The 26,814-nt window shown below is 37.4% G+C and overlaps 1 protein-coding gene across 2 annotated transcripts in view; it reads right to left on the bottom strand.

Moving 5' to 3' along the window:
- LOC127419672 (IQ motif and SEC7 domain-containing protein 1-like) overlaps positions 1-26,814 on the bottom strand; it is a 184,032-nt gene that overhangs the window by 134,164 nt on the left and 23,054 nt on the right. Inside the window, exon 1 of one of the 2 annotated variants that reach the window (XM_051661250.1) lies at positions 15,765-16,102. The exons of the other annotated variant lie outside the window; for it this stretch is intronic. Coding sequence (XP_051517210.1) covers positions 15,765-15,787 — 23 coding nt within the window. The 5' untranslated portion in view covers positions 15,788-16,102. Of the gene's footprint in view, positions 1-15,764; positions 16,103-26,814 lie in introns of those variants that run through there. 2 annotated transcript variants of the gene reach the window in all.

Genomic DNA, 26,814 nt, shown 5'->3' with positions numbered 1-26,814 from the left:
ATTTTTGCACCCATTCACTTGTTTTGTATGGACCAAAAGAGCTGAGAAATTCTTCTAAAAATCTTCATTTGTGCTCTGCAGAAGAAAGAAAGTCATACACATCTGTGCTGTCATGAGAGCAAATGAAGAGAGAATTTAAATTTTTGGGTGAACTATTCCTTTAAGTGCATGACTACAAACACAGTTTTTGTTTGTTTTTACAAACTGAGGGACAAGTTGAAATAATTTTTGTGGTAACAGCCATGATGTCCATATGAGCTTGATGCTGTTCATAGAGCTTAAATGAAAAATTTAATAAAATAGCATTGAACCCAGAACTTTCCTTTAATAACTCTAGATTAATTACTAACAGGAAACAATACACAATAAATAATAATAATAATAATAATAATAATAAAAAAAATAAAAAAAAATAACACAGTGTTGATGTAAAAGGTGCACTCAGTAAAATTTCTGTTTGTGTTGCGTTCACACTTAGCGATGTGGATGCAGCGTCACTTAAAAAAAGAAGTTCTCTCTGCAGATGCCATTATAGAAAAGCACTATTCCTAGTCAGCCACAATTCATTTATTCCGCAGTTAAAAATATCCAATTACAAGGGATTACTTTGGAAAAGCGAGTAATATTCGGCTTGTCATGTGATCACAAAATGGCGGCACTCATGAATGTGCGCCTAGCACCAAGTGTAGAATAGCGCAGCTTTTTTCTAAGAATGATATGACTTGAGTCTTTATCTCATGTGAGTGAACATCATTTTAAACATATTTTTTGAAAACACTAATTGACAATTTCTTTCTGTTTAAAAGTTAACAATTAGCAAAAAATTACTGGTGCACTCAGTAACTTTAGTCTTTGTGTCATCTTGGACTTACACTGACACCTATCGGCTTGGATGCAGCATCATTTAAAATCAATAGTTTTCAGTTTCTGATAACATTATAGAAATGTATTCACAGTCAGCCATGAATACTTTAATCAATGAGTGAAAGTGTCAAATAACAGGATGGTTACTGAGATTAAGTGAGTAGTATTCAGCTGGTCACGTGATTCTAACATGTGCGGACCCTCTCCATGTAGAATAAAACAGCTTTTATAAGGTTACTGATATGACTTCATTTTAATGTGAGTGCTCATGATTTCCTACATATACTGCAAAATTACAATTCATGTCTTTAGGAGTTACACTTTTTTTTGAGGAAAAAATTATTGAATGCACCTTTAAGAAACAAAACAATCACACATACAAGTAAATATACAAGAGGGGTGTCAAAACTTAAACTTTTAATTTGAATCTTCTCACATTGTTAAAACACACGACTGATATCTGGCAAAGCAAATACAGCAGTAATACAATAATTGATATTTGAATTAATATTGCTTTTATTTTGCCATGCATCACTTTGATTACTGGATGAAACATCTCTCATGGCTTCATGACACTCATTCGAGTCTTCCGCAAGGTGCACAATAAACTCCTGTCCTGTGTAAAAGCTGAATCCGTTTCTTGTTGTCAAAGGGTCTGTTCAATCAAAGATTAAATCATTTATTCACCCTTATGTTGCTCCAAACCTGTATGACTTCCTATCCTTAATACAACACAGATATTTTATGATATGAAAGCTTTGTGTGAGGAACAGACCAAATGTGACACAGCGTATTTGACTTAAATGAGATTTGAGAGTAGAGGCAGAGATATTTTCAGTAAAGAACACCTTCTGTTTGGGTCTGTATCTCACACGAAGCTATCATATGGCTTCAAAACACTTGGAATATAGTGCATTACTACTTTTAAAGAGCTTGATAGCATCAGGCCCCATTATGAAAATGAGCAGTGGGAATTTTTTGCCTGGTACCTCCTTTTGTGCTCCTTGAAAGAAAATCATTCTGGTTTGTAGCGACATGAGAGTGATTACATTATGACATATTTATTTTTATTTTGGGGTGAACTATCCCTTTAAACACTACTCTTTGTTAGTTTTAAATCTACTAGCGCTTCTATGTCCTCGCACTACATGTTTAAATGCACTACTGCAGAAATATTGCCATCTGTCTTACATGTAAATGTAAGAGACTACTGCAGATGTTTATTCCCCAGAGAATCTGACTCTTTCAGGAGTTCAATGCTTCTGGAAGAACGTTTTGTGAGAGATCAAGAGTGGTAAAGGAGACAGATCCATGGCTGCTATCTTGAAGGACTGCTGCTTCCAGATGGAGGACAACAAAACTGATGCAGCACATTATCATCCCTGTCAGAGAAGCACACTATAAGAACAGCATACTGCACAGTGCACACACATACACTACACCTGCATACTGTACTAAACTCTCTCGCAAGGGCATCACTCTGTCTATTCTACACATCTTCTGCTCTTTACATGCTCATTTATTAAATATTCAGGCTGATTTAAAGATGTTAACACATTTACATGTTCAATCCATTCCACAGAATTATTTAAATCCCCCCTCAGTATAACACATCAGGTGATATCATTTAATTTCCATTTAAATGTAATTCCAGATTCTTGAGACTAATTAAAGGGATAGTTCACCAAGAGATGACAGTTCTCTCATTTACCCTCTCATTTACCCTTATGCCATCTCTAACTCATACGACTTTCTTTTTTTCTGCGGAACACAAACAAAGATTTTGTTGATGGATACAGGATGTGTGATTCATCATACAATGTTAGTCAATGGGCCCTAAACTTTCAAGCTTCTAAAAGGACATAAAGACAGCATAAAGTTTAATCCATGTCTTCTGAAGCGATACGGCCGGTTTTGGGTGAGAACAGACCAAAATGTAACTAATTTTTCACTACAAATCTTGCCATCTGCAGTCTCCTTGGCGCAATCAAGATTTCAAGCTCGATTACACTTCCTCGCGTTTGACACATACACTACCGTTCAAAAGTTTGGGGTCACTTGGCTGAAATGTTTCTCATGATCATAAAAATCTTTTGATCTGAAGGTGTATGCTTAAATGTTTGAAATTAGTTTTGTAGACAAAAATATATTTGTGCCAACATATACATTTATTTAATTACAAAACTAAAATTTTATTTAAAAAAAAAAGTTTTTGAAATTGATGACTTGGACTGAATAATTAAGAAAAGCAGCCAATAAGTGCCCAACATAGATGGGAACTCCTTCAATACTGTTTAAAAAGCATCCCAGGGTGATACCTCAAGAAGTTGGTTGAAAAAATGTCAAGAGTACAAGAGGCAAAGGGTGACTACTTTGAAGATGCTAAAATATAACACAGTTTTGATTTATTTTGGATTTTGTTTAGTCACAACATAATTCTCATATTTCCATTTCTATTATTCCATAGTTGTGATGACTTTACTATTATTCTAAAATGTGAAAAAAAAAATAAATAAATAAAGAATGAGTAAGTGACCCTTAACTTTTGAACGGTAGTGTACACAGAGCGCTGTGCACCACTCAAGTTTTTTTTGCTGCCTTTATGTCCATTTTGGAGCTTGAAAGCTTTGATCCTCATTGACAAACAGACATCATATCTCCATTAAAATATCTTTGTGTTCCACAGAAGAAAGAAAATCATACGAGTTTGAGGCGGCATAAGGGTAAGTAAATGATAAGAGAATTTTCATTTTTGGGTGAACTATTCCTTTAAGCTAGCAACACTCTTACGCTTTGATAGATCTGTTTTTCAACAACAAAGAATTAACAATCACATTGGGTTCATGTATTGTAATTATGAACCACTATTTGCTACTATTACTTCATCAGATAAAGCTACACAAACAGCATTAAATACAGACCAAAATATTAAAATAGTAACTTCAAATGAAGTTTAAAGCCTGTGTTTGGATGCTTTCTGTTAGTCTAGACATTGAGTTTTTGTAGTCAAAGCGCCTCTTACCTGCACTCCGAGAGAGGAGCAGGTACAGCTAGCTGCTTAGAGTGCAGCGGCGCAGGACAGCAGTACTGGTGCAAAGTATTTACATACCTACGACACAAGGAGAAACACACACGTCAAACACCTAGCACCGCCAGCTACTCATAACACACACTTAAGTCCTTATCAGCTGTAAGCAGTGACTTTATAATACCTAGTGTGTTTATTGTGTCATAGGTTTGCCACTACAATTATTAAACACGGCAAATTCTAGAAAAGTCCAGGGACATTTTTAACCAAAGGCAAATTTAAATGCTTTTCTACTGTTTCCTTTCAGTTGTTATGGGAATTTAAATGTATTTATGCATAAAGACATTATAATCCCTCGCATTCTTTGAAACTCTAGCCTTATAAACAGTTTGTTTTGTACAATGATACATGTACAACAACATACAGTACATGTGGTAGTGTTTGTGTGATATTGATGAATAAATGACAGGTGAAGTTCATTTCTCCATGTGTACTCGGTATGGAACTCTGCACCAGACTGCTGCCAAACACACCCCATCATTGCGTCAATCACAGATACAGAGAAGAGGCACCTGACAGCGACAAAACGCGTTTGAATGTTTTGAATCCAATGCAAGTGTGACATGAGATTTCAGAGCTTTGGCAGAGGGGAATATTCCCAGTGAATAACAACTTAAATTTTGGTTTGTTTCTATTGGATGACTTCAAAAAGGAGGTGTGCACATGGAATATAGCTGTCACGATATGGAAAGTCACAAGAGATGGATCTAGGCACGGCGAAAAATGTATTTAATAAAATAAACAAAGCACAGAATATCGGGGTAAACACAAGAACAAAGAAAACATCCACGATGGGAAACCACATACACTGGGAGGTCAAACACATATGCAACAACTGACAATGGACAACTGATTCACAGAGCATTAAATACACAAAGACTAATGACTTAATGGAAGACAGGTGAAAACAATGGGAACAGCTGTCAGTGATGAGGACAGGGTATTATGGGAAGTGTAGTCCTGGGGGCACAGATGACAGAGGCAAAACACAGGGCGGACAACAGTGAATCGTATGATGGGGGGCTAAGGAGCGGCTTCTAGACGCTCCCAAGAAAATAACAAATTGTCCATGGGGTGTGAAAAAAAAAAAAAAAAAAAAAAAGGAAACAGGCAGTTCAAGGGGGCACAAGAAGCAAGGGGATCAGAGGAACAGGGCAAAGACAGGGAGGCTTGAGACCAAGGCGACCAGAGCAGATCAGGCGGACAGCCATTAGACCCAGAAGACCACCTCAGGGTAGGGACTGGATCAGGAGGCCTGGTTGGCAGCCACAGGGTTGAGATAGGGTCAGGAGGCCTGGGAGGTGGCCACAGACTAGAGACTAGAGCCATAGAAGACTCTAAAGGCGGAGCCGTGGCAGGTTCGAAGGGTGAAGCCATGGAAGGCGGAGCCATGGGAGGCTCGAGGGGCGGAGCTGTAGAAGGCAGAGCTGTGGCAGGCTTGAGGCTAAGAGTCCAGGATGACTGGGAAATGACCTCAGTGGTCGTGAACATGAGCAGAGTCTCGAGAGCGACTTCTGTGGTCGTGAGCATGGGCAGAGGCTCAGGAACGACCTCTGTGGTCGTGGGCATGGACAGAGGCTCAGGAACGACCTCTGTCGTCGTGGACATGGACAGAGGCTCAGGAACGACCTCTGTCGTCGTGGACATGGACAGAGGCTTGGGTACGACCTCTGTGGTCATAGGCAGAGACTCTGAGACGACCTCTGAGGTCGTAAACATGGGCAGAGACTTGGAAACTGAAGTCTTTCTCCTCCTCCTCCTCGAGGCCAAAGTTGGCAACGCGGGTTCTGGGACGGACGAGGCTGGCAACGCGGGCTCTGGGACGGACGAGGCTGGCAACGCGGGCTCTGGGACGGACGAGGCTGGCAGCTCGTTGGCCGTGGCAGGCAGAAGTACTGACAAGCTGTGAGGAAGGGTCTTCGTGACCCTACGCACCGACATCAGTGGTGGATAATTCAACTTGGAGACCAGGGCCGAGAAGGGCTTCAAGTAAGGAGTCGCAGAAGGCAAGGTTATGACATAGTGTGGAGCAGACTCAGACTTGACTGGGACATGGAGTGGAGCAGGCTGAGGCGTTGCTGCAACAGGGCACGGAGCAGGCTGAGGCGCGGCTGCGACATGGTTTGGAGCAGACTCAGATGTGGCTATGACGTGGCATGACCGTGACAGGGCACAGAGCAGACAGAGGAGTGGCTGTGACATGGAGTGGAGCGCACTCAGGTGTGGAAGACTCGGAAACCGGAACCGGGATTGAGAGAGGAGGATCCTCTGAAGTGAGTGTCTCTAAGATTAGCCTTACATACTCCTCCCACGTGTAGTCTCCGGCAGTTTCCTCCACCGGTGTGTTGGGAGTCCGATTCTGTATATGTACTTCAGGGATGCATCAAATCCAGTGTGAGCGGCAACGATGGTGACGATAGATAACGATAGATAAGTCTGCCTGGCTCAGCTGGGTGAAGTATGCCGCTAGATCCATTTTTGCAGTCAGTTGTTCTGTCATGATATGTAAAGAAGTCGCAAGAGCTGGATCTAGGCGTGGCGAACAATTTATTATAAAAAAAAAATAAAAAAAATAAAAAAATAAATAAATAAAAAAAACCTCAGCCACAATGGGAAAACACATATGCAACAACTGACAATGAACAACTGATTCACAGGGCATTAAATACACAAAGACTAATGACTTAATGGAAGACAGGTGAAAACAATGGGGATCAGCTAGCAGTGATGAGGGCAGGGAATTATGGGAAGTGTAGTCCGGGGGGAACAGATGACAGAGGCAAAACACAGGGTAGACAACAGTGAATCGTATCAATAGCACACAAGTTATATAGACCACTTTTATGATACATTTATAGTGATTTTTTTCATTTTAAAGCTTTACTTTTATTGTATGGAAAAGAGCAGTGTGAACATTCAATCTCGTTATATGGGTTTGGAACAAATTACAACACGAGTAAGAGTCGTTCATTTAAAAATGAAGTTTTGTGGCTTTTAGTCCCTGTCTATTAGCTTTGAGGGCATTTATATGCTAGTGTACTCCTAAAAGTTGACCAAAGTATCTCTCTGCAAATATATGCATTTACAATTTACAGTCTTTCTCTACCAGGAAAAAGGACAAAAAATATTGAAGACATCAGCAGGCACTCAGGCATATCCAAATTTCTGTCAAATTAAAATGCTCTCTAAAATGAGAATGTCTGCCCCCTAATACCACCTGCCTCTGACAAGAAATATCAAGCAGCAAATCAGGTTTCACGGCTGTGATGCAAACTGAAGACTATTGGTTATATATTAAATTTTTTTTTAAAAAAGGACAAACCCTTTGATATGTTCCGCCCGTTTCAAATATGTAAAAGCAGGAAAGAAATATTTTAAGCAAGAATGTGAACACAGATGCGAGTGCATTACCAAAGCAATGCCAACGTGCAATCCGGCTGAACATGCTTATCGTGTGTTCTTGTGTTACTGTAGCAGTAACAAACTTCAGTACTCAAGGGGGTGACAGAGTTACCCTTAAATGTCTGTGTCTTAAAACTTTAGTTATAAATATATGGAGTTAAATTCACTTGCTCAGCACTATTGCCTTCAAACTGCAAAATTGCTCCACCATGACAGTAGTTGACTTGAAACAGAAAACTAATGGTAGAAGCAGACAGTTCACACCAATGTCTGCTATAGCGCCCCTTGAGGCAGTGTTGAGAATGCAATGTATACTTGCGCTGTGTTATGAATTGCAGTCTGAACACATTCTGAAACGCAGCAACGCTCAATATCAAGCTGTTTGCATTCACACAGGGTTGGGTGATATATTGATTATTCGCGATATTGTTACAATGATTTTGCTGGCGATATAAAATTAAGCAGTATCGTGAATATCGCAATGATTGAAGGTTCCTTTTTGACAAATATGTTTTCTAAAGAGTGCGTCATTAGATTAATTTCATCATCCTTTTGGACTGCAAAATTATTAAATAAAATCAAAATCTCAGTATAGTCATTTGTGATTATAAAACCACAAAAGGCTGTGATTTTATTCAGTGAATACATGGTCTGTGTTAACAGGTGACACGCTGTTCTGTTTGCATGTGCGGGGATCATGATAAGCTCTTTTAAGCAGTTTTAGGGCAATTTGCGTGTATTGTGAAAGCAAAACGCTGCAGGCTCACACATTTACACAATTCGAAACATTTGTAACCGCTACAAGTTATTATACAAATGTAAAAATGGGACACAGTATCACAGAAAAGGAGGTGACAGTGTTTCACCAGATTTGTAGTGAGCAACATTGCAAACTGTTAAATACACACTGCACATCCCGGGTTCCACCAAAATAAAAGCTCCATATGATGTAATACCAACAAAAATCTATTACTACTGAGACATGGGGGGGACATAGACATGTACAAATACAGAATGTACATACAGTATATGTCATACATCTTTAGCTGCTGCATTGTGTCTCATTGTTCCAACGTCTATTCATTAACATAAGCTGTTATAATGTAGTCTGTTACAATAAGTACAAAAGATGGCACAATCTAAATATAATGCATAATATTTGTCATTATGTGAAGGTTCACTGGTCAATTCAATGAAACGATGCTCAGAACATGCATCTCTGTTCTTCCTTCAGGTTACCGAAATAAGCTTAGTAAGTGTGCACCACGTTTCTGAACCGTGCATCTGCAAACCGTGGTTTCTGTGACACCATAATCATCAGGTTTTTACTACGCAGTGTTAAGTTGAAAATAGTTTTGAAGACCCTGCATTCTGTTACGTTAAGCTGAGCTCCATCTAGATGTTTGAAAGAAAGATTTCACCTTGTGTGTGTGTGCGTGCTTCTCCACAGTGTAGAGCGCCGTCTCTGCCCCGGACAGAAAGTCACGCTGCACTCTGTAGGAGTTTCTTGCTGTGATGATTCGTGCTTCCTCCCATTTAACTTGGAATTTTAAACTTCATACTGGGAAAACTGCAATGGAACACCACTTTATGTTGGACTTACAACTCGTGCAGAAATCTTCAGCTCTGATTTAGCTGAGATTCAGGTGTGTCACGCAAACATGTCGGCACCAAGGGATAATTACAGTCAATGATAAACCTTCACATTTATTAAATAATATACATTAATGAATCAAAGTTTCTACATTATATGACAATAAAACCTGTTTAGCAAACATGTGCAGATACAGATGTTCAAAACACGGTGGATTAAACTTTCTTTTGATTACCGTAAACCTGTAGAACAAACGCTAGCATTACAGGATCGTTTATCAGTTTGGTTGCTATGAGACATCTCTGTTGACAATCAAGTTACACTGAAAAAAATAATGTGCTGGATTTGCTTAAAAATATAGTGCATCATTTTTGTGTCCCACTTTTTAAGCAAATTCCACTAGGAACGTTACCTAAAAAAATGTAGCTGGCTATGGCCAAATTAACGAGCTTCCATTCACAAATGTTTACTTAATATACTGTGCCACGCCAGCTACTACATTTAAGGTTTTTTAACCCTAAGAGTCTCTGTTTACCCAAATATGTATTTTAAGCTCATTTAGCTCAATTGTAAGTGCTATTAGCAGCTTCAAATTCTCAGTTCTGTTCATTTACTTTCAATTAACTTTAAAATAAAATGACCTGAAGAAATAACAGACAGCTGGTGAATGTCAAAGGTTTTTATTGTTGTTTACAAATTTACAATCTAACATAGATATTCATGCTCACCTAGAACCAAGATACATTCTCAAATACAAAAATAGTAACAAAATGATGATGATAAACAAAAAACATAAAAACAAGTGGGCCATGCAATGACAAAGAATTTCAGTAAATCTAAATAAACACAATTCAAAATGCATTTCAACAGACTGCAAACTGCAGAAATATATGTAGGTAGGAGAAAACTCTCTGAACTAATACTGTAACAAAAACACCAGAAACAATTTGTATTTATAAATGAAACTATTCATTCAAAAGATCTTTTCAACTTGGCCAGACACTGCCATCATCAAGATGCAACACCATTTACTGTATGACCTCAAAAAAAGAAAGAAAATTGTCAGCTTCTTTGAGTAGCTGATGTGAAAATCAGCTTACCTACTAACTTTTTTTTTTTTTTTTTTGTCTTGAAAATCTCTGATGACTCTTCTTTCAGTTATAGTGTAGACCTGCCAGGACTATAATTTAAATGACTCTATTCTGTTAGACAAAAAAAAACAGAAAAAGAAATTATAATTGTAACTGACATGATAAGCAACATGTATGGCTAGTTTACATTTAAGATTCATGACGAGACAATTTTCAACCGCTGCAAACCCTGCTACATATTGCAGCAGTATTATACTTATAATGTGACTCTTTTTTACAAACCAGCTTACACATGTTGATATCAGGGTGTCTCCTTGAGGCAAACCAAAAATGAATAATTCTCTCATCATTTATGCAATCTTATGCCATGTCAAACTTATTTGACTTTCTTCTGGGGAACACAAACAAAGATTTTTGATGGATATCTGATGTGTGTTTGTCCATATAATGGAAGTCAGTGAGGTTAAAAACTTTCAAGGTCCATAAAGGCAGCATCAATGAAATTGTGGTTTGTGTTCCACAGAAGACAGAAAGTCATATGAGTTTGAGAAGGCATAAGAGGTGAGAAGGCCAAATGACAAGAGAAATAGCATTTTTGGGTGAACTACTAAAATAATTTGATTAAGCTGAAAAGTGAACATAAACCAACACTCAGCTAATGTAAGCTGGTTTCCCTTTAAGACGAAGGGGTTCATGAGGAAACATGTAGAAAAGCGTTTTACTTATTGGAGTTACTTGTTGCCTGCTGAGTTTCTGCTGCGTGAGTGATGCTTGGGCAGCGGTTGTAGATGAACTGTCTCTCCGGTGAAAAATCCACGGGAATTCTCCGCCACTGCCCGACAATGAGAAAGCACAGTATTTTCCCATGAGAAAATTATGGTGTAAGCGCCACATACAGAATATTTATTATTGTCATTGACAACCTCAATGTCGTTTAAGGCAAGCGGCAACCACAACAGTGAAACTCATAATAGAGACCGAAATTTATGCTTCACATGATATTGATGTATTTATTCATGTCATCTCAAACACTAACTGAACGCTAAAACTATAGATGCAAAGCTTAATATAAACCAACACTCAGAAAATGTTAGCTGGTTTCAAGATGTACAATTTGAAGTTTGCATTAAACATTTTGGTGTAGAAATGCAATTATCTTACTGGAATTACCTGTTGTTTGCGGAGTTTCTGCGATGCGAGTGAGTTGTAAGTGAAGGCCCTGAGCAGCGGCTGAAGATGAGGAGTATATGTCTGGTGAAAAAATGCACAGGCTCCTTTGTGTTTGTTTGACTGTGAACATGTACACATCTAATTAGCCTCATGCAGACAAACGTTAAATATACTGTAGATTTGCATATGAAACGTAACGTAAGTTAACAACTTCTTTAAGCGAATAGAAACTTGAATACACAGAAAATTGATATCAAAAAAACAAAAAACAAACTACTGATTTCACACTATGTTTAAAGTAATTTACCTTTGAACTTTTTGGCAAAAACTTTGCGTTGTCCGCCACGAGCTCTCCTCATCCAAAATGGCAGCTAGCCCCAATTATGCTTGCTTAAAATTCAATCACATTCTGCATCACATGGTTTCCCATGGAATCCTAAAAAATTAGGCTGGGTTTACTAAACTTCAGATTATTGTCACTTCACTAAAAATAATTAGCAAAGTTTCTTTATTATTATGAGTACAGCATAATCTCAATATCTTGTGTCACACATATAGCATATAATTAAGGAAAGTTGACAGCATTACGTTTTCAGTAAAATCTGTTTATTTTAATGAGCAATATTTGATGAAGCAAGGAATCATTTTTTTCAGTGTACAGCTGAAAATGACAACGTAATCAATCTCAATTAAAAATAAGGCCCCTCTTTGATTCGTAGTATATAGTTGTCAGGTAGTTGTCACTGAATTTCGAATTCAGTGAAAAGTCACAACAAGCATTTTAATTTTCGATCATCATTTTCATGATCGATCATTGATGTACTTCTGAGTACTCGGGTACTCCAGTACTCATGCCCATCCCTACTCCGTACCCTATACATGATTTATAGTAAAAAGTAACTGACCCTTCACTATGCTCCGCCCCCTTGGTTACAGCTGCTCGCTCTGACAAGCTCTGCAGAACTCCCCATAGGAATGAATGGGAGATTGCCTTGAATAGTGTGGTTTCAGGCAAAATATTCTCAGAAACGGAATTGATAATATTCTTAAGTGGGCTGGAATGAAGAATGACATTGTAATACATATTTATGACATTTTTTGTAAAAGAAATTGTTAAATTACACAGTCTTATCACAGTCACTTGAAAAGAGAGTCATTTGATGGCGATTACACACCAGATAATATTAATGTAAGTGAACAGAACTGCTTATGCCGTCTCATAACACTCACTACGATGCTGTGAACTCTTTATTTACTATCACATTTACTAAGACCTTAATCAGTACGAAAATGAATTAACGTTCAGTTTTTAGCTTTAATTTACCTTGGAGTGTTGTTGCAGATGTTATACATGCTCATTTGAGGACTGAGACTGCTCTTCTTGACATTATTTAAAGTTTTTTATTTGTATTTTTAAAGAAAGAAAAACAGTGTGTATCCTCTCTAGGTACCTCGTGTCACTATAACAATTGACCCGGCAACATCGTATTTTTTTATTGTTTTTTATAATTTTGATAAAATCCTGCTTAAAACTACTCAAACACGTTACTCCCATAGGCTCTCATTGGAAAATAGAATAATGGCAGCCCGGCAACAGTTGTTAAGACAGGATAAGCCAGAAACACTTTTAAGGTGGGGCTTAGAGAAAGGTCAATTTCCTCACTATCCTCAAGTCAGGAGACTCTACCGAAGGCTTTTATTTAAAGGTGCAATATGTAACAATTTTCATTTAATATTCGCCTTGTTTTTTGCCAATGTGTGAACGGCTTGTAACGCAACTTAAAAAATGAGCCCTTCCCGGACTTCCTAGATTGCCTATTAAAGCCTGTAGACTGATTTTCATGTGAAGGGAGCGGGTCACTTTTGCCAGGAAAATCCAAAGGATGTGACGTTTATGAGCGCTCCCGAGAGCCTTGCCTCAGACAGTAATCGCTTCTCTTCCGCTATTCAACAGTGACAACAAACTGCAACACTAGGTAACGTTATCTTAGAGATGGAATTCAGCAAACGTCCGGCTCCCAGCACAACACCGACTCCTACACAAACAAACAAAAAAACATTTATCTACTGAATCCCGTCTGGCTAAGCGGAAACGTGATCGTGGTTGAGTGAAAACTAGAGTGAACATCAGCAGGACATTTGATTCCCGAAGGGACCGTCATTCGGTTTTGGGGTTCAGAACCGACCCTGAATTGGCGTTCTTCTTATTGGACAGGTAAACTTACATAACTGTAAAGCATGTGAAATATAGTGCCATAAAGATTGATCTGTGTCATTTTAGCTAAACTACAATAACACATGGAATGAATGCTAGACAATGTTCAAGATAATGCAAAAAGACCCATTCATTAGTGTAATGTAACTTGGTTATACAGAAAATATATACAATCTATGATTATAAAACAATAGCGCATCGATATATCAAAATGACAGTTGTGATGGAATCACATCAATACTGAATTGTCTCAACATATTTATAATGTACAGTCTATTTTATAAACAGCTACTGTCATCATCCACCAAATTTAGCTAACAGCTATTGATAAAGCTGGCTAGCTAGCTAACACTGACTTAGGCTATTGTATAAATGCAGTCAATGTATCATTCAAAGAAAAGTGATAACTTCAAACTTCAGTCTCGCATAGTCAGACCTATATCCACACTTCAATATAACAGAGTCAAATATAATATACAGTCTCAAAGTTTGTAGTAAAACAATCATAACTGTGTACTTTTAATTATGCTACCTCATCTGTTAGCATGATGCCGGTGAATCACGTTGTCTCTTTGTACGTTACGTCATTGTTTTGGATGCTCGCTCGCTCGTGTCCCTATGGAGTGTGTGCACGAGCACGAGCAACAGGTAGCTGTCTGCAGTTCACTTAACGGCCACAGGTGTCATTAATAACAAGGGTTTCTGAATCTTACATACTGCAACTTTAAGGGTCAAATTATCAAAGCCCGAAGTCACGTGACAAAACAAGATGGCAGCCATTTCAGTGAAATGCTTCAATGGAGCAAACCATACAGAATTTATGAAGCTAATTTATGATTGCAACATGATTGGCAGTTATTGGACTTTGTTGAACAGCACTTTGACTGAGAATTGAGAATTTCTGATTGTTCAAAAGCTACAGCACTGGCTGCCACTTGTTTGGTTGGGAACACTGAGATTTTCTTTGCCAAATTAGAGAAAACATTGTAATAAACAATTTGATAAATAAAGCTTACTTTCTGGAGCATGGTATTAATTTAAAATTCCAAATCATAGACCCTCTGTCCCCATTTGAGGACATCAATCTATCTAATGTTCAACGAAATTGCTTGATTTGCATGGTTATCAGGTGCTACTTGTGACAAATCATAAAGGGAAATGGAAAATATATGCAGGAATCTTCTCCAGGTCTCAGGAAGATACAGCACAAAATAAGTGTTTATATTTTGTTTTACTATAGTTTATACTTCTGTTTGAAATGCTTATCGTTGCATACTACATATTGTCTTTTAATAGCATGCATTATTAAATATACAGTGTGCAGTATGCTTGTATTTCTTTTAAATCACCGTGAAGGTCATCACTGGAGCTCCCTATAAAGTGCAAAGAACCACTTCAGACCAAATACTACCATTAACTCACTCTTGAACACAGTATCTCCTCTAACCTCAGTCACCTTCACAGGGTCATATCTCCATACACACACAGATGCTGTTTTTAGATGCTAATATTCTGATTTATACACTTTATCAGCTGAAAATAGATAAAAAAAATAAAAAATAAAAAACAATATATATATGCTTTGAAAACAAACTGTCTGCAAAACATGTCTGCAGTCACCTATGACATCTATAGACAGATGTAAGCACATGAAGGACAAATGCGCGTACACACACACACACACACACACACACATAACACAGAAGAGAAGTTCAGAGCTACACACCGTGCTCTTGACATGTGACTGTGAAATTACGTCATAATGCACATCAGCTACAGACAAACACACACAAACACACACACACACAATTTGTTTTTGTTTTTTTATCCATGTGGGGACTTTCTTTTGACTTTTTTTTTTTTATCCTGAGCTAATGGTATTTTTTGTCCCATAACCCTCACACAAACCTTTCTGCATTTCACATTTTCATTAAGACATAATTTAGTATGTTTTCTTCACTGGAAACACTGGCTGCTCCTCACAATGTAGCTAATTTCAGGTTTTACTATCCTCGTGGGACATTTAGTCAAAACCTGACCCACACACACAGTGTCACAGCTCCTCGTGTTTCATACGACATGTGAAAACACATCAGCTCAGCAGAGCAAACAGCCACAACACACACGGCGTTCACTATCACAGCAAAGGTCATCTACTCTAACACACAGCCTGTAAACACCGCAAACGCAGGCATGTCCTCGCCATTATTACACACATCACAAATTCCCTGTGGAATATTCCTGAGCGCACACACAGCAAATATCATGAGTCAGCATGTCAGCCCAGGTTGTGATAAAAACAGCTCATGCAAACAGCAGCAGATCACATCATTTACTCACATAACGGCGAGTGTTTGTGCCATGGTCGTGCGTCTGCGGATGTGTAGACACAGAGAGCGTGGTACACTCGCTCATTCACACTGAACTGCGCTCTGTTTGTGCCCTGTGATGTCACACGCGCATCACACGTTTGCATCAGCCGTCCGGCATGAGATGCGGTGTGTTACTTGTTGAGGGGGAGCAGCAATCATGATGCATAACAACAACGCAACATAACACACGCACATCAGGTTCATTACAGTGTGTGCGTGTGTGTACTGGGACCTGTACATGTGTGTTTGTGTGTGTTGTGGTGTGTTAATGTGTAATACATGCGCTGGCTCCAACTGCTCTCTTTAGTACGGTCCACAGACAAAGCAGCTGATTGGCTGTGAGGTATCCATGGAAACAGGAGGAGAGAGCTGATGAATGCAGCAGTCAGAGGTCAAGAGTAGAGACGAGAGTGAAATTCTTGTTATGTCTTGAACAAGGCAATGGAGTTATCAGCATTAGATTTGTGAAAATGTAATGATCTATATTCTGAAGACACCTGATCAGACTGTCATGTCAGTCATGATAGAAGGATTTAGAGTGTGTACAGAGACATTAACTAGCAATTTCTCTCTCTGTCCCTCTTTCACACACACACACATATTGACAGACATACTCTAGCTGACCAGGTGAATCTTACCAGAACATATCCAGGTCATATATTACCTCAATAAAATAAATAAAAGAAAAAAAGAAATTATATTGAGCATAAATAAAGAAAATGAAGCCTAAATTAAGACCATCAAGATGTTATTTTCATGACAATTAAGCACTGTTTAACACAAATTCTCATAACAGTAATAAAACTCTCATTCTTAATACAGTAATGTGAGTTTTATTATATTCTCATTACTATAAAATAAATACTGTACAACAATGATTTAAATCAGCATAAATTGAAGGCAGTACAACAAATACTACCATGATGTATACATAAAATATAATCTATCAAATGTAATAATAATTTCACATTCTGAAAGTGGTAAAAAAAAAAAAAAAAAAAAAAGAAGTACTTAAATATTGATCTGTCTCTCACACACACCTATCATATCACTTCTGAAGATATGGATTTAACCACTGGAGTCATATGGAATACTTTTGTGCCATCTTTATGTGCTTTTTGGAGCTTCAAAGTTCTGGTCACCATTCACTTGTATTTGTATGAACCTACAGAGCTGAAATATTCTAAAAATCTTTGTTTGTGTTCTGCAGAAGAAGAAAGTCATACACATCTGGGATGGTATGAGAGTAAATGATGAGAGAATTTTCATTTTTGGGTGAACTATCCCTTTAAGTCTTATTAACTCATTCGAATGGACTGCAAAAAAAAAAAAAAAAAAAAAAAACACAAGATGAAAAATTCCAAACAGATACAATTATTTCAGAGATGATAACTGCATGCCACTGGTTGAAGTAAATATGCAATGTAGTGAGTTCATGAGATCAAAATGAAATGTTTTTTTCATACTGTATAATGTTTCACATACTAATTACAAAAATACTGTACTAGACAGTATACAGTAGAATACAACAGGGCTGAAGGCTGAAGGTTAAAAGGCTCCTTAGATTTTATTTTCTCCCAAAACACTAAATAGGAACAAAAACCACCACAGCACTTTCCTAAATACCTGTTTGTCACTGTACACTGCAAAATTTCCTGATCCATATGGTCACTGCGTAAAGGTTGATTCTGAGACAATTTGATCGAATTTTTGAAAATGTTGCAAATATATGTAGCTAATGAGAATCCCCCACATTAGCACATTAATTTGGAGACAAAATACTTATTTATCTTTTTCAGTTTTGTTCAAGGTTATTAAATGAAAAGTTTTTTAATAACTGTCCAATAAGTGAAAGGATGGTATTTGGTGTAAAAAAGCCCCCTTGTTGCAGGTGCTAATGGCCCCTATTAAACGCATTGGGTTTTCTTAAGTGGGGCGAATAGATTTGTTCTGAAAAATGTTCAAAATGGGCTCACACTGACCGATCCAATCAAAAAGGAGATAATTTTTTATAGAATACTTCAGATGTTTTAAAATGTCAAATGTGATTGAAATTAGAAGGAAATGTCTGTAGTAGTTATTTTGAGTTTGCATTATCTTAATTTGTAACTTAATAAAGCATCTTGCTGTCTTAAAATTATTTGCATTAGTTGACAAATTTAGCACTATAACTATTGCCCCTATATCTACACACTATCACTATAATCCCCCTTGGGAACTTTTACCCTAAGTGTGGGGTAAAAGCATCCCTCACCACCTTTTTTTAATCAAAACAACATTCTGTTCTTATTTCTTTTCACACAAATGATATTGCTCTATCAGTGTTCAATAAAAAGAAATACATTCTTTGGATCTTTATAGATTTTGTGACCAGAAAAAAATAAAAAAAAAATAAATATCCTTAAAGGTGCACTCTTTATGTCATCTTGGACTTACACTGACACCTATCGGCTTGGATGCAGCATCATTTAAACTCAATAGTTTTCAGTGACATTGTAGAAATTCACTATTCACAGTCAGTCATGATTACTTTAATCAATGAGTGAAAGTGTCAAATAACAGGACAGTTACTGAGATTAAGTGAGTAGTATTCAGCTGGTCAGGTGATTCTAACATGTGCGGACCCTCTCCATGTAGAATAAAACAGCTTTTATAAGGTTACTGATATGACTATATGATTTCCTACATATATTGCAAAATTACAATTCATGTCTTTAAGAGTTACACTTTTTTAATGAGGAAAAATATTACTGAGCGCACCTTTAAGGTGTGTCTTTAGCCCTGTTGTACCCTATATACTGTAGAGCAGTGGTTCCCAAAAAAGTACCGGCAGTACTGAGTACTGACTCAATTCGGTACCCATGCACTGTTTGACTACAGCGGCTGCTTTTAAACACTTGCGCTTGTGTCTTGTGGTGAATGCAGCTGCGATTTTTTTGTTTTATGTTTAATAGCTGCGGTTACTGAAAACCCTATTTATGGTCTCGTTTTTATTACTAGCTATTGAATAATTACTTTAAAATCTTGAAGCAATGTTTACTTTAGAAACACTTGAAGGCTACATTTTTTTTATTTTATTTGTCAATATTATTCCTAAAAATTTTAATTAAAGTAGTGTTTTCAATTGCATATTTGTTTATTTATTTATTTTTCAGTGGTTGGGGTAGGGACGAAACGATACCATTCTTTCTCTTCCGATTCCGATACCTGAACTATCAGTATCGGCCGATATCGATCCTGATCCAGTACCAGTGTTAAAATAATTCATTGTGTGGAACTGATTGGGAGTGCTCTTTGTGTAAAGAAACAAAAACCTCTAACAATACATTATTTCATTATAAAATAAGGGAAAAAAATAATTACATAAGAGCATGTGCAAAACTTTATTGTTAACTAGTCTCCAGGATGCAGCAACAAAAATAACAGTAATTCCAGTGAAAGTCTTCAGCAGAGAAGAAGCCAGTTCTCTTTACACATTTCAACTTGTATCTGGACTTGTAAATGTTTTCAAATCTCTCTCTCTATCTCTGTTATTTTTTTTTTTTTTTTTTCATTTTAGTTTTAACAGTATATCAATCCACTTTTCAATCACACTTTAACTTTTGGAAGCCAATTCGTTTTTATTGTAATTTCTAATAATAATAATTTTACAATACGTTGGTAATACATTTCAGTTGTAATTTCTTAAGACTTTTATTTTGAAAGTTTGACGTTGAGCACTCCAGGAAGTCTGCTTGAGTGTTTGTTTGTAGGCAAATTCACAGTAATACACTTCTCATTTATCATCTGGTAAAATGCTTGTCCGGGACCATTCTCAATGCCTGTTATAGGCGGACCAAGCTATTGATCATCTACATCTGAGATGGAGTTTGTGTGCAGTAGCGGTTTTAACCACTATGCAAACCCCCTGCCCCAGAAGGAATTCTCTGCAAAAAACGCTTGAGGGATGACATGTACACACACGAATAAGCTGTTGTCAGCACTCTTAGAGCGGTTCATGTTAGAGGTAGGCCAGGTTCGGGTCAGTTTTTCAAGTAGGACTTTGGGTTCAGGTTTGTAATTTATGAAAAAATATACAGGACTTCCGAACTTGCTTCACCCATGTGTTAGGGGCCGTTCACATTGAACACATTTTTGTGCGCGTCTGCTCTGATTTTCCATTGTTTTTCTATGTAAACACGTGATGGACGAATGTCCCTGACTGCCGCATCACATCTCGGTGTTTCTTCAGTGTCTCACGCAGGACCGGCACATTTTTAGACACTGTGTCAAGTTAAAAATAACTTAGGTCTCAAAAACACTCATCGAGACACCTGTGTTCTGTTTCATCCGTTGCGCTGCGTCAAGACTGTTTTTTAGCACAGGTGTCACAAAGATTTAACGTTTTGAACAAGTTCAGGTTACAAAGAGGTAACTGTTGCAATGTTTAATATTATTCCAGATTGTTCTGCACCAAGCAAAGTTTCAGCGCTTGATAAATGACAATGGTTTTTTCCTTCTGCTCTAGTGTGCTGAGGGGCCTTGTATGTTTACTGGGGCAGGTTACTGTTATGAATGTTGCCTACAATGCTAACATAAAATACAGCCTTTTGCAACATGATGAACAATACACTGCAGCATCAGAAAATAAGCTCCAGGTGAAAGTAAATAAGAAATAAGACAAATCATCAAAGTAATAATAATAATAATACTGTATCATTCTGTATTATAATGAAAAATTGGACAAAAATTAATAATTATTAGGTTATAATAATAATAATAAATAACAACTGAATTCCAAAATGTTAGTAAGTGAAGTAGTAGGTTTTGCACACCCTGTTCATAAAAAAAGTGTTTTGTAAAAATATATGTAGGTAAATATTGCTTTTTTAAAAAAAACTGGAAAACATGCATTAATTATCTTGAACTAGAATTTTATTTAATTAAACATTTTGAATGTACTTGGCTACAACGGCTGATAGGATGAGTTTAAAATTAAGATTTAAAATCAATTTTATGTAATTTTTAAGTAACATCTTCTAAATGGGGCTTGGTCGGTTGCTTGGGGCCTCAAAAATGGTAAACCCGCCCCTGTTTGTGTTGAGCGACCACATATTGCACTGAGCAGTGCATCACAAGCCTCTGCGCGTGTTTATGTGTGTGTGTCAGCAGAGTGGTGCTCGTTCAGTAAAGCGTGGTGTCAGAGGCTACTTAGCTGTGCATGCTGGCTGTATATTTATTACTAAACACAGCCTTCTGCAATTCACAAAGCTTTTGGATGACTGTAAGAGCCTGAATAAAATGCATGAGTTATATGGACTACTTTAGTGGTGATTTGAATGTTATTTATGTCATTATTTGAGCTTGACAGTAACGTCAATGACCAACATGCAGTATCGGATTTGGATCGGGCTCATCGGACCGATACCCAATCCAGGTAAAAACGTCAGTATTGGACACGATACCGATCCAGGTATTGTATCGGTGCCATTCCTAGGTTGGGGTGCCATGGATGGGAAACACTATAAAGGGGTGCTGTTGTTTAAAAAGTTTGGGAACCACTGCTGTAAAGGTCGACCGATATACAGGGTTGGGGAGTAACGGAATACATGTAACAGGATTACGTATATAAAATAAAAAATATAAGTAACTGTATTCCACTACAGTTACAATTTACATCATTGGTAATTAGAATACAGTTACATTCAAAAAGTATTTTGATTACTGAAGAGATTACTTTGCATTTTATTGTCATTTGTTTCATTTAATATTTAGTCCTTTCAGATGGAAAACATTTATACATATAAATGATGTGATCAAAAGTGCATTTGAACAGTGGTGAAACACTTTCTTATGATGTGTTACATTCATACGAGCAGACAGAGAAGTAAGTTTGAAGTAAGTTTGGAGCACAAGAAATAGAAATAAACCTTGTGTAAATTGTCAGCTTTACGCTAATCTAAAATGCTATTTCTAGCCATTTTACATGCACGTTACCAGACACGATCATATTTTTTTATCAAGAAAATTCATGTTGATCATAATTTCTTTTTTTCTAGTAAGACCTTTGATATTAGGGCAAAAAATCTTATTCTTGATAATATTTTTTGTATTGTTTTCCTGTAAAAATATCTAAAAATCTTTAAAACAAGATCAGTTTGATTAATCTTGTTTTAGAAACAACACTGCATAAGATATTGAGGTTTTTCAGAGAATGTATTTTTAATGTGTATTTTGTCTTACTGTACTGGCAGAGTTTTTATAGTCAAAACAAGTGAAAAAATCTACCAGTGCTGAAGAAGTAATCCAAAGTATTTAGAATACGTTACTGACCTTGAGTAATCTAACGAAATACGTTACAAATTACATTTTACAGCATGTATTCTGTAATCTGTAGTGGAATACATTTCAAAAGTATCCCTCCCAACCCTGCCAGTGCGGATGGTTGCGAACAGTTTCTTTTTCAGAGTGACTGTCATGAATCCCGCCTTGTTGTTATTCCCACTCACCACCAGAGGGCTCCATCACCTGGGGATTGACTTTAACTCTCTGGACTTCATTTCCCATAATCCCCAGACCTGTCAATGATTACCTGTTCACCTGTTTCCAATCCACTCAGCTATTTAAGTCTCACACTCACTCTCTCTCATTGCGAAGTCTTGTTTTGCCCTGGCTGACATTTCTGAGCGTTCTCTGTTTATTGCAGTACCTGTGTATAATTCTGGACTGTTCACCCTGTTTTGACCTGTTGCTGCCTGCCTACTATTACTGCCTTATTTACCTGTAAATAACCTGTGATTGTCTGCCGCCTGCCCCGACCTCTTGCCTGTTTATTGTCTACCTTTCTGGATTACCTTGGATATTACTGTTGCTGGTGGTTGACCCCTGCCTGTCTGTATTACTAAGTTTATTGTTATTAAAAGCTGCATATAGATCTCAACTCCGCTGACTCATCATTACAGTGACTAATTGCACCCATGTGTAAACAGCACCTGCCACACATTTTCTGCTATTTGCATCGCAATAGTCTGGTTGAACCATAGAAATTTACATCACATTTCACTGTTTTGTGTTGCTGCAGTGGCATGGAGAGTAAAGTCAGTGCAAATATGCAAACCATGTTCAAATGCGCTTTTTGTCCCACTCTTTTGCCATCATGTATCCACTTAGTATTTAATACTACTTTTAAAAAATAAAAATGAATAAAGTTAGATTTCCTCGCAGGGTCTATCAGTCACATGCGTTCCCTTCATGGACCAAGGTGCGAGGGATGATGCCTCTGTCTTAATCCACCACTCTCTATTTTTTTCCTCTTCTGGAAAGTCATTCAAATGTAGTAATTATTTTAAACCTGTTGCTCTCAGCTTGGAATGTATCTTTGGCACATTTGTGCTGTGTCAGCTGAATGGCCCAGTGGTTAACACATTGGAACACAAGTCAAAAGGTTGTTAGTTCAAGTCCATGAAACAAGGTTTTTAACATTTGTACTTCTGTTGATCTCAGAGTCTTCATATTGTGCTTACTACAATGCAGACTGAACTTTATTGCAAATTCCAGCTTCAATTAAAAAAACAAAGCTGTACTATTTTCTCAGAAATAGTTGTATACTCTCAACCAAGAATGTCTCTATGACATCAGTCATCCTTGTCAATTGTGTGGCCTAGTGGTTAAAGGTCTAGATTTAAAGTCAAAGGACTAGGTGAACTTTGGTTCAATATCTGCTTCAGCTGGTATAAATGTTGTAACTCTTTTGTGCCAGACCTCTTTGCAATATGCTTTGGGGCTTGGCCCCGATCATTGCTGCTTGCAGCTATATTTCTTCTTCTTCTTCTTGTTCTTCCCCAATGGAAGTCTATGGCAGCCCTATGAAAGCTTCATAGGAAAATTATGAAATTTGGCACACTGATAGGGGTGGGCATGAATAGCCCCCATATCAAAAAACTCTATAACGCCGCCACCATGTCAAAAATTTACTTTTTTTTAACCTTTTTTTAACCATTTGTCATAGACACATAATTTTTTTTTTGTCTGATTACTCTCCTCCTGATGATTCAAATGGACCCCTTACATTTAAACTCCGCCTATTACAGTGGCTGCCATTTTGGATTATGATGTTTAACAGTTTAAACTTTTCACACCCTACAAACTTGGTCTGATTTTCCAAAACAATGGCTCAAAATAAATCTCCAGACCAAGCCGCCCAGAAATTACTGTTCAAAATTTTGATTTTCAGCAGTTACGGCATCACAAAGTTAACAAGGTTGGTGTGAAAATGTATTTGAGGCTGTATCCTGGCAACCCTTTTTTCCTATCAAAACTAAACTTGGTATGCTTCATGAGGACCATGGTCTGAGGGCACATGCAGAGTTTTGCCACAGCACAACCTATGGGTCAAAAGATGTGAAAAATTGCTATTTTTGCCTGTAACTTTTGAACCATATGTCCTAAAATCATGGAGCTGGAGACTGTGGATTCTGTGGATCATGAGGATTTCAACTATACCAATTTTCCCCATATCAGCTATATTGTCTCTCTGCCATATTTAATTTTATAAAATGTGATATATCTTTTAAATACATTGTCGGATTTCAAAGAAAATTGGTATGCATCATCAACATAATGTCCTGATGATACTTAAGCAGTGTTGCGATGGTGCCACCTATAAATCAGAAGATAACCCACACTTGTGTGCTGACTCTAACCTAAACAAGTCTCTTTGCCACTTTAAAAAAACATGTCAACTGAGTGGCTCAGTGTGTTAAAGCACTGAGTGATAGTTTTAAGAGTTTTGGGTTCAATTCCCACTTGGACCAGTGTCAGAGTTGATGATATATTGTACTGGAGGTCTTTGTATTTTTTTTATTAAATAATTGCAGGGCTATTCACAGATCATTTCTGCTCGCAGGTATACTTCTTGTTCTTTGTCTTAGTGTTGTTCTTCTGATATATAAGGGACTGATATCTTTTGAAAGGACTGAGAAATTTGGAGACAGCATCCCCTGTAGTTCAAAAGAACATGGTCTGTTTAACATGGTTATCATGCTACATCCTATGATAGCTTAGCATGCTAATAGGTTAGCATGTTAACTGTTGGGTTTTTTTGTCTTATAAGACTATTTGATCACGATGCTATCCGTAGGGCAACATTAGCTTAGCATGCTAATCAGTTAGCATTTTCCATATCAGCCATATAGACTCTCTGCTATATTGAATTTTATTAAAAAAAGTGATAAATCTTAACGAAATTGGTATGCATCATCGATATCACGTCCTGAGGATAACTGAGAAGTTTGGAGACAGAGCCGCCAGTAGTTCAACAGATAACCTACACTTGTGTGCTGACTTTAACCTAAGGGAGTCTCTTTGCCAATAAGTAGGCATGTCAACTGAGTGATTCAGTGTGTTAAAGCACTGGTTTATAGTTCAAAAGGTTGTGGGTTAGAATCCCCACCTTTACAAGTCATTCTGTACAAAGCTCTGTAGTTCTGGTGATTTTGTATTGGCTCAATGAATGGTTGCTGGTCTGTTCCACAATCAAATTCTGAATTTGATCTCTGTTGAAAAGTTACACGAATACAAAGTCAATCATATTGACTGTTGTGCTTGGTTGTTAAAAAAAAAACGTCTTAGCATAGTATGTTTCTTTTGGTGGCTATTAGATCAGCAGCTGAGTGGACCAGTGATTAAAGCAATGAAATGTCTAGTGGAAGGTTTGCAGTTTGATCTCCACCTCTGCGAGTCATGCATTACATATAAATGTGATTAGTTCTGGAGATTTTTGCATTGTGCTTCTGAATGGAGGCTGGGCTTTTCCCCAGTCAAATGTTGATTTGCTTCTTTGTTGAAGTTACATGAATATAAAGTTTATCATGGCAAAAGCTGTGCTTGGCTGTGATTCATCTAAGCTTGGTATGTCCCTTTGTTATATGGCAATATTGTGGCTGTGTGGTGCAGTGAATTGCACACTGAACTGTGGAACAGAAAGTTGTGAGTTCAAATCCATCTGAGGGCAACATGATCTGTGGTTGTGTTGTGTGATCTTTGGGTTGTGCAGTGGTTGCCATGCTGGTGCTTGGCCCTGTAATTGATGCTTACAGCTATATTATTAATTGCATCTGTATACAATGACAAAAGGCCTCCCTGGGGTAGAAAGAGCAAGTAAATCTGAAAAGGGTTACAGAGTTTGGAAACCACTGATATAGGCATTGCAATAATTATATCTAACTCATTTCATACATAAAATTTTAAGTTTTTTCCATATTGTATATTTCATGCTATTAGGTGGTTTGCTTTTAGGGCACTGCACAAATCTAGTTTGTGGCAAAGAATATGTGAAGTGTGGACATTGCCTATATAATTATATGTTAGTTGAGCCTTTAACTTTTGGAATGCAATATCACAATTCTAAATGTGATATTGCATTCAGCACCTTTACTATTTTAAGGACCAAAAAGGACCACTACATTTGTGACCTCAACATTATTCCCACCAGATGGCAGAATATATCTATATACAGTGCATTCAGAAAGTGTTCAGACCCCTTCATTTTATTCACATTTTGTTATGTTGCAGCCTTATGCTAAAATGCTTTTTTTTAAATATCACATCAATCTACACTCCATACTTCATAATGACAAAGCAAAAAACAGATTTTTGCTAACTTTGCAAATTTATTAAAAAGAAAAAAACTGAAATATCACATTGACATAAGTATTCAGACCCTTTGCTATGACACTTGAAATTTAGCTCAGGTGCAACCCATTTCTCTGGATCATCTTTTAGATGTTCCTACACTTTTACTGGAGTACACCTGTGGCACATTCAGTTGATTGGACATGATTTGGAAAGGCTCACACCTGTCTATATAAGGTCTCACAGCTGAAAATGCATATCTACAAAATTTTTTTGGCTGCATTAAATTTTCCCCAAGAGCACAGTGGCCTCCATATTCTTAAATGGAAGAAGTTTGGAACAACCAGGACGCTTCCTAGAGCTGGCTGCCCGGCCAAACTGAGCAATCGGGGGAGAAGTCCTTGGCA

Source organism: Myxocyprinus asiaticus, chromosome 29, assembly GCF_019703515.2.
Source record: "Myxocyprinus asiaticus isolate MX2 ecotype Aquarium Trade chromosome 29, UBuf_Myxa_2, whole genome shotgun sequence".
NCBI classification, from domain to species: domain Eukaryota; kingdom Metazoa; phylum Chordata; class Actinopteri; order Cypriniformes; family Catostomidae; genus Myxocyprinus; species Myxocyprinus asiaticus.
The sequence above is the reverse complement of the archived record's forward strand: the minus strand, read 5'-3'. Positions and strand labels throughout refer to the sequence as shown.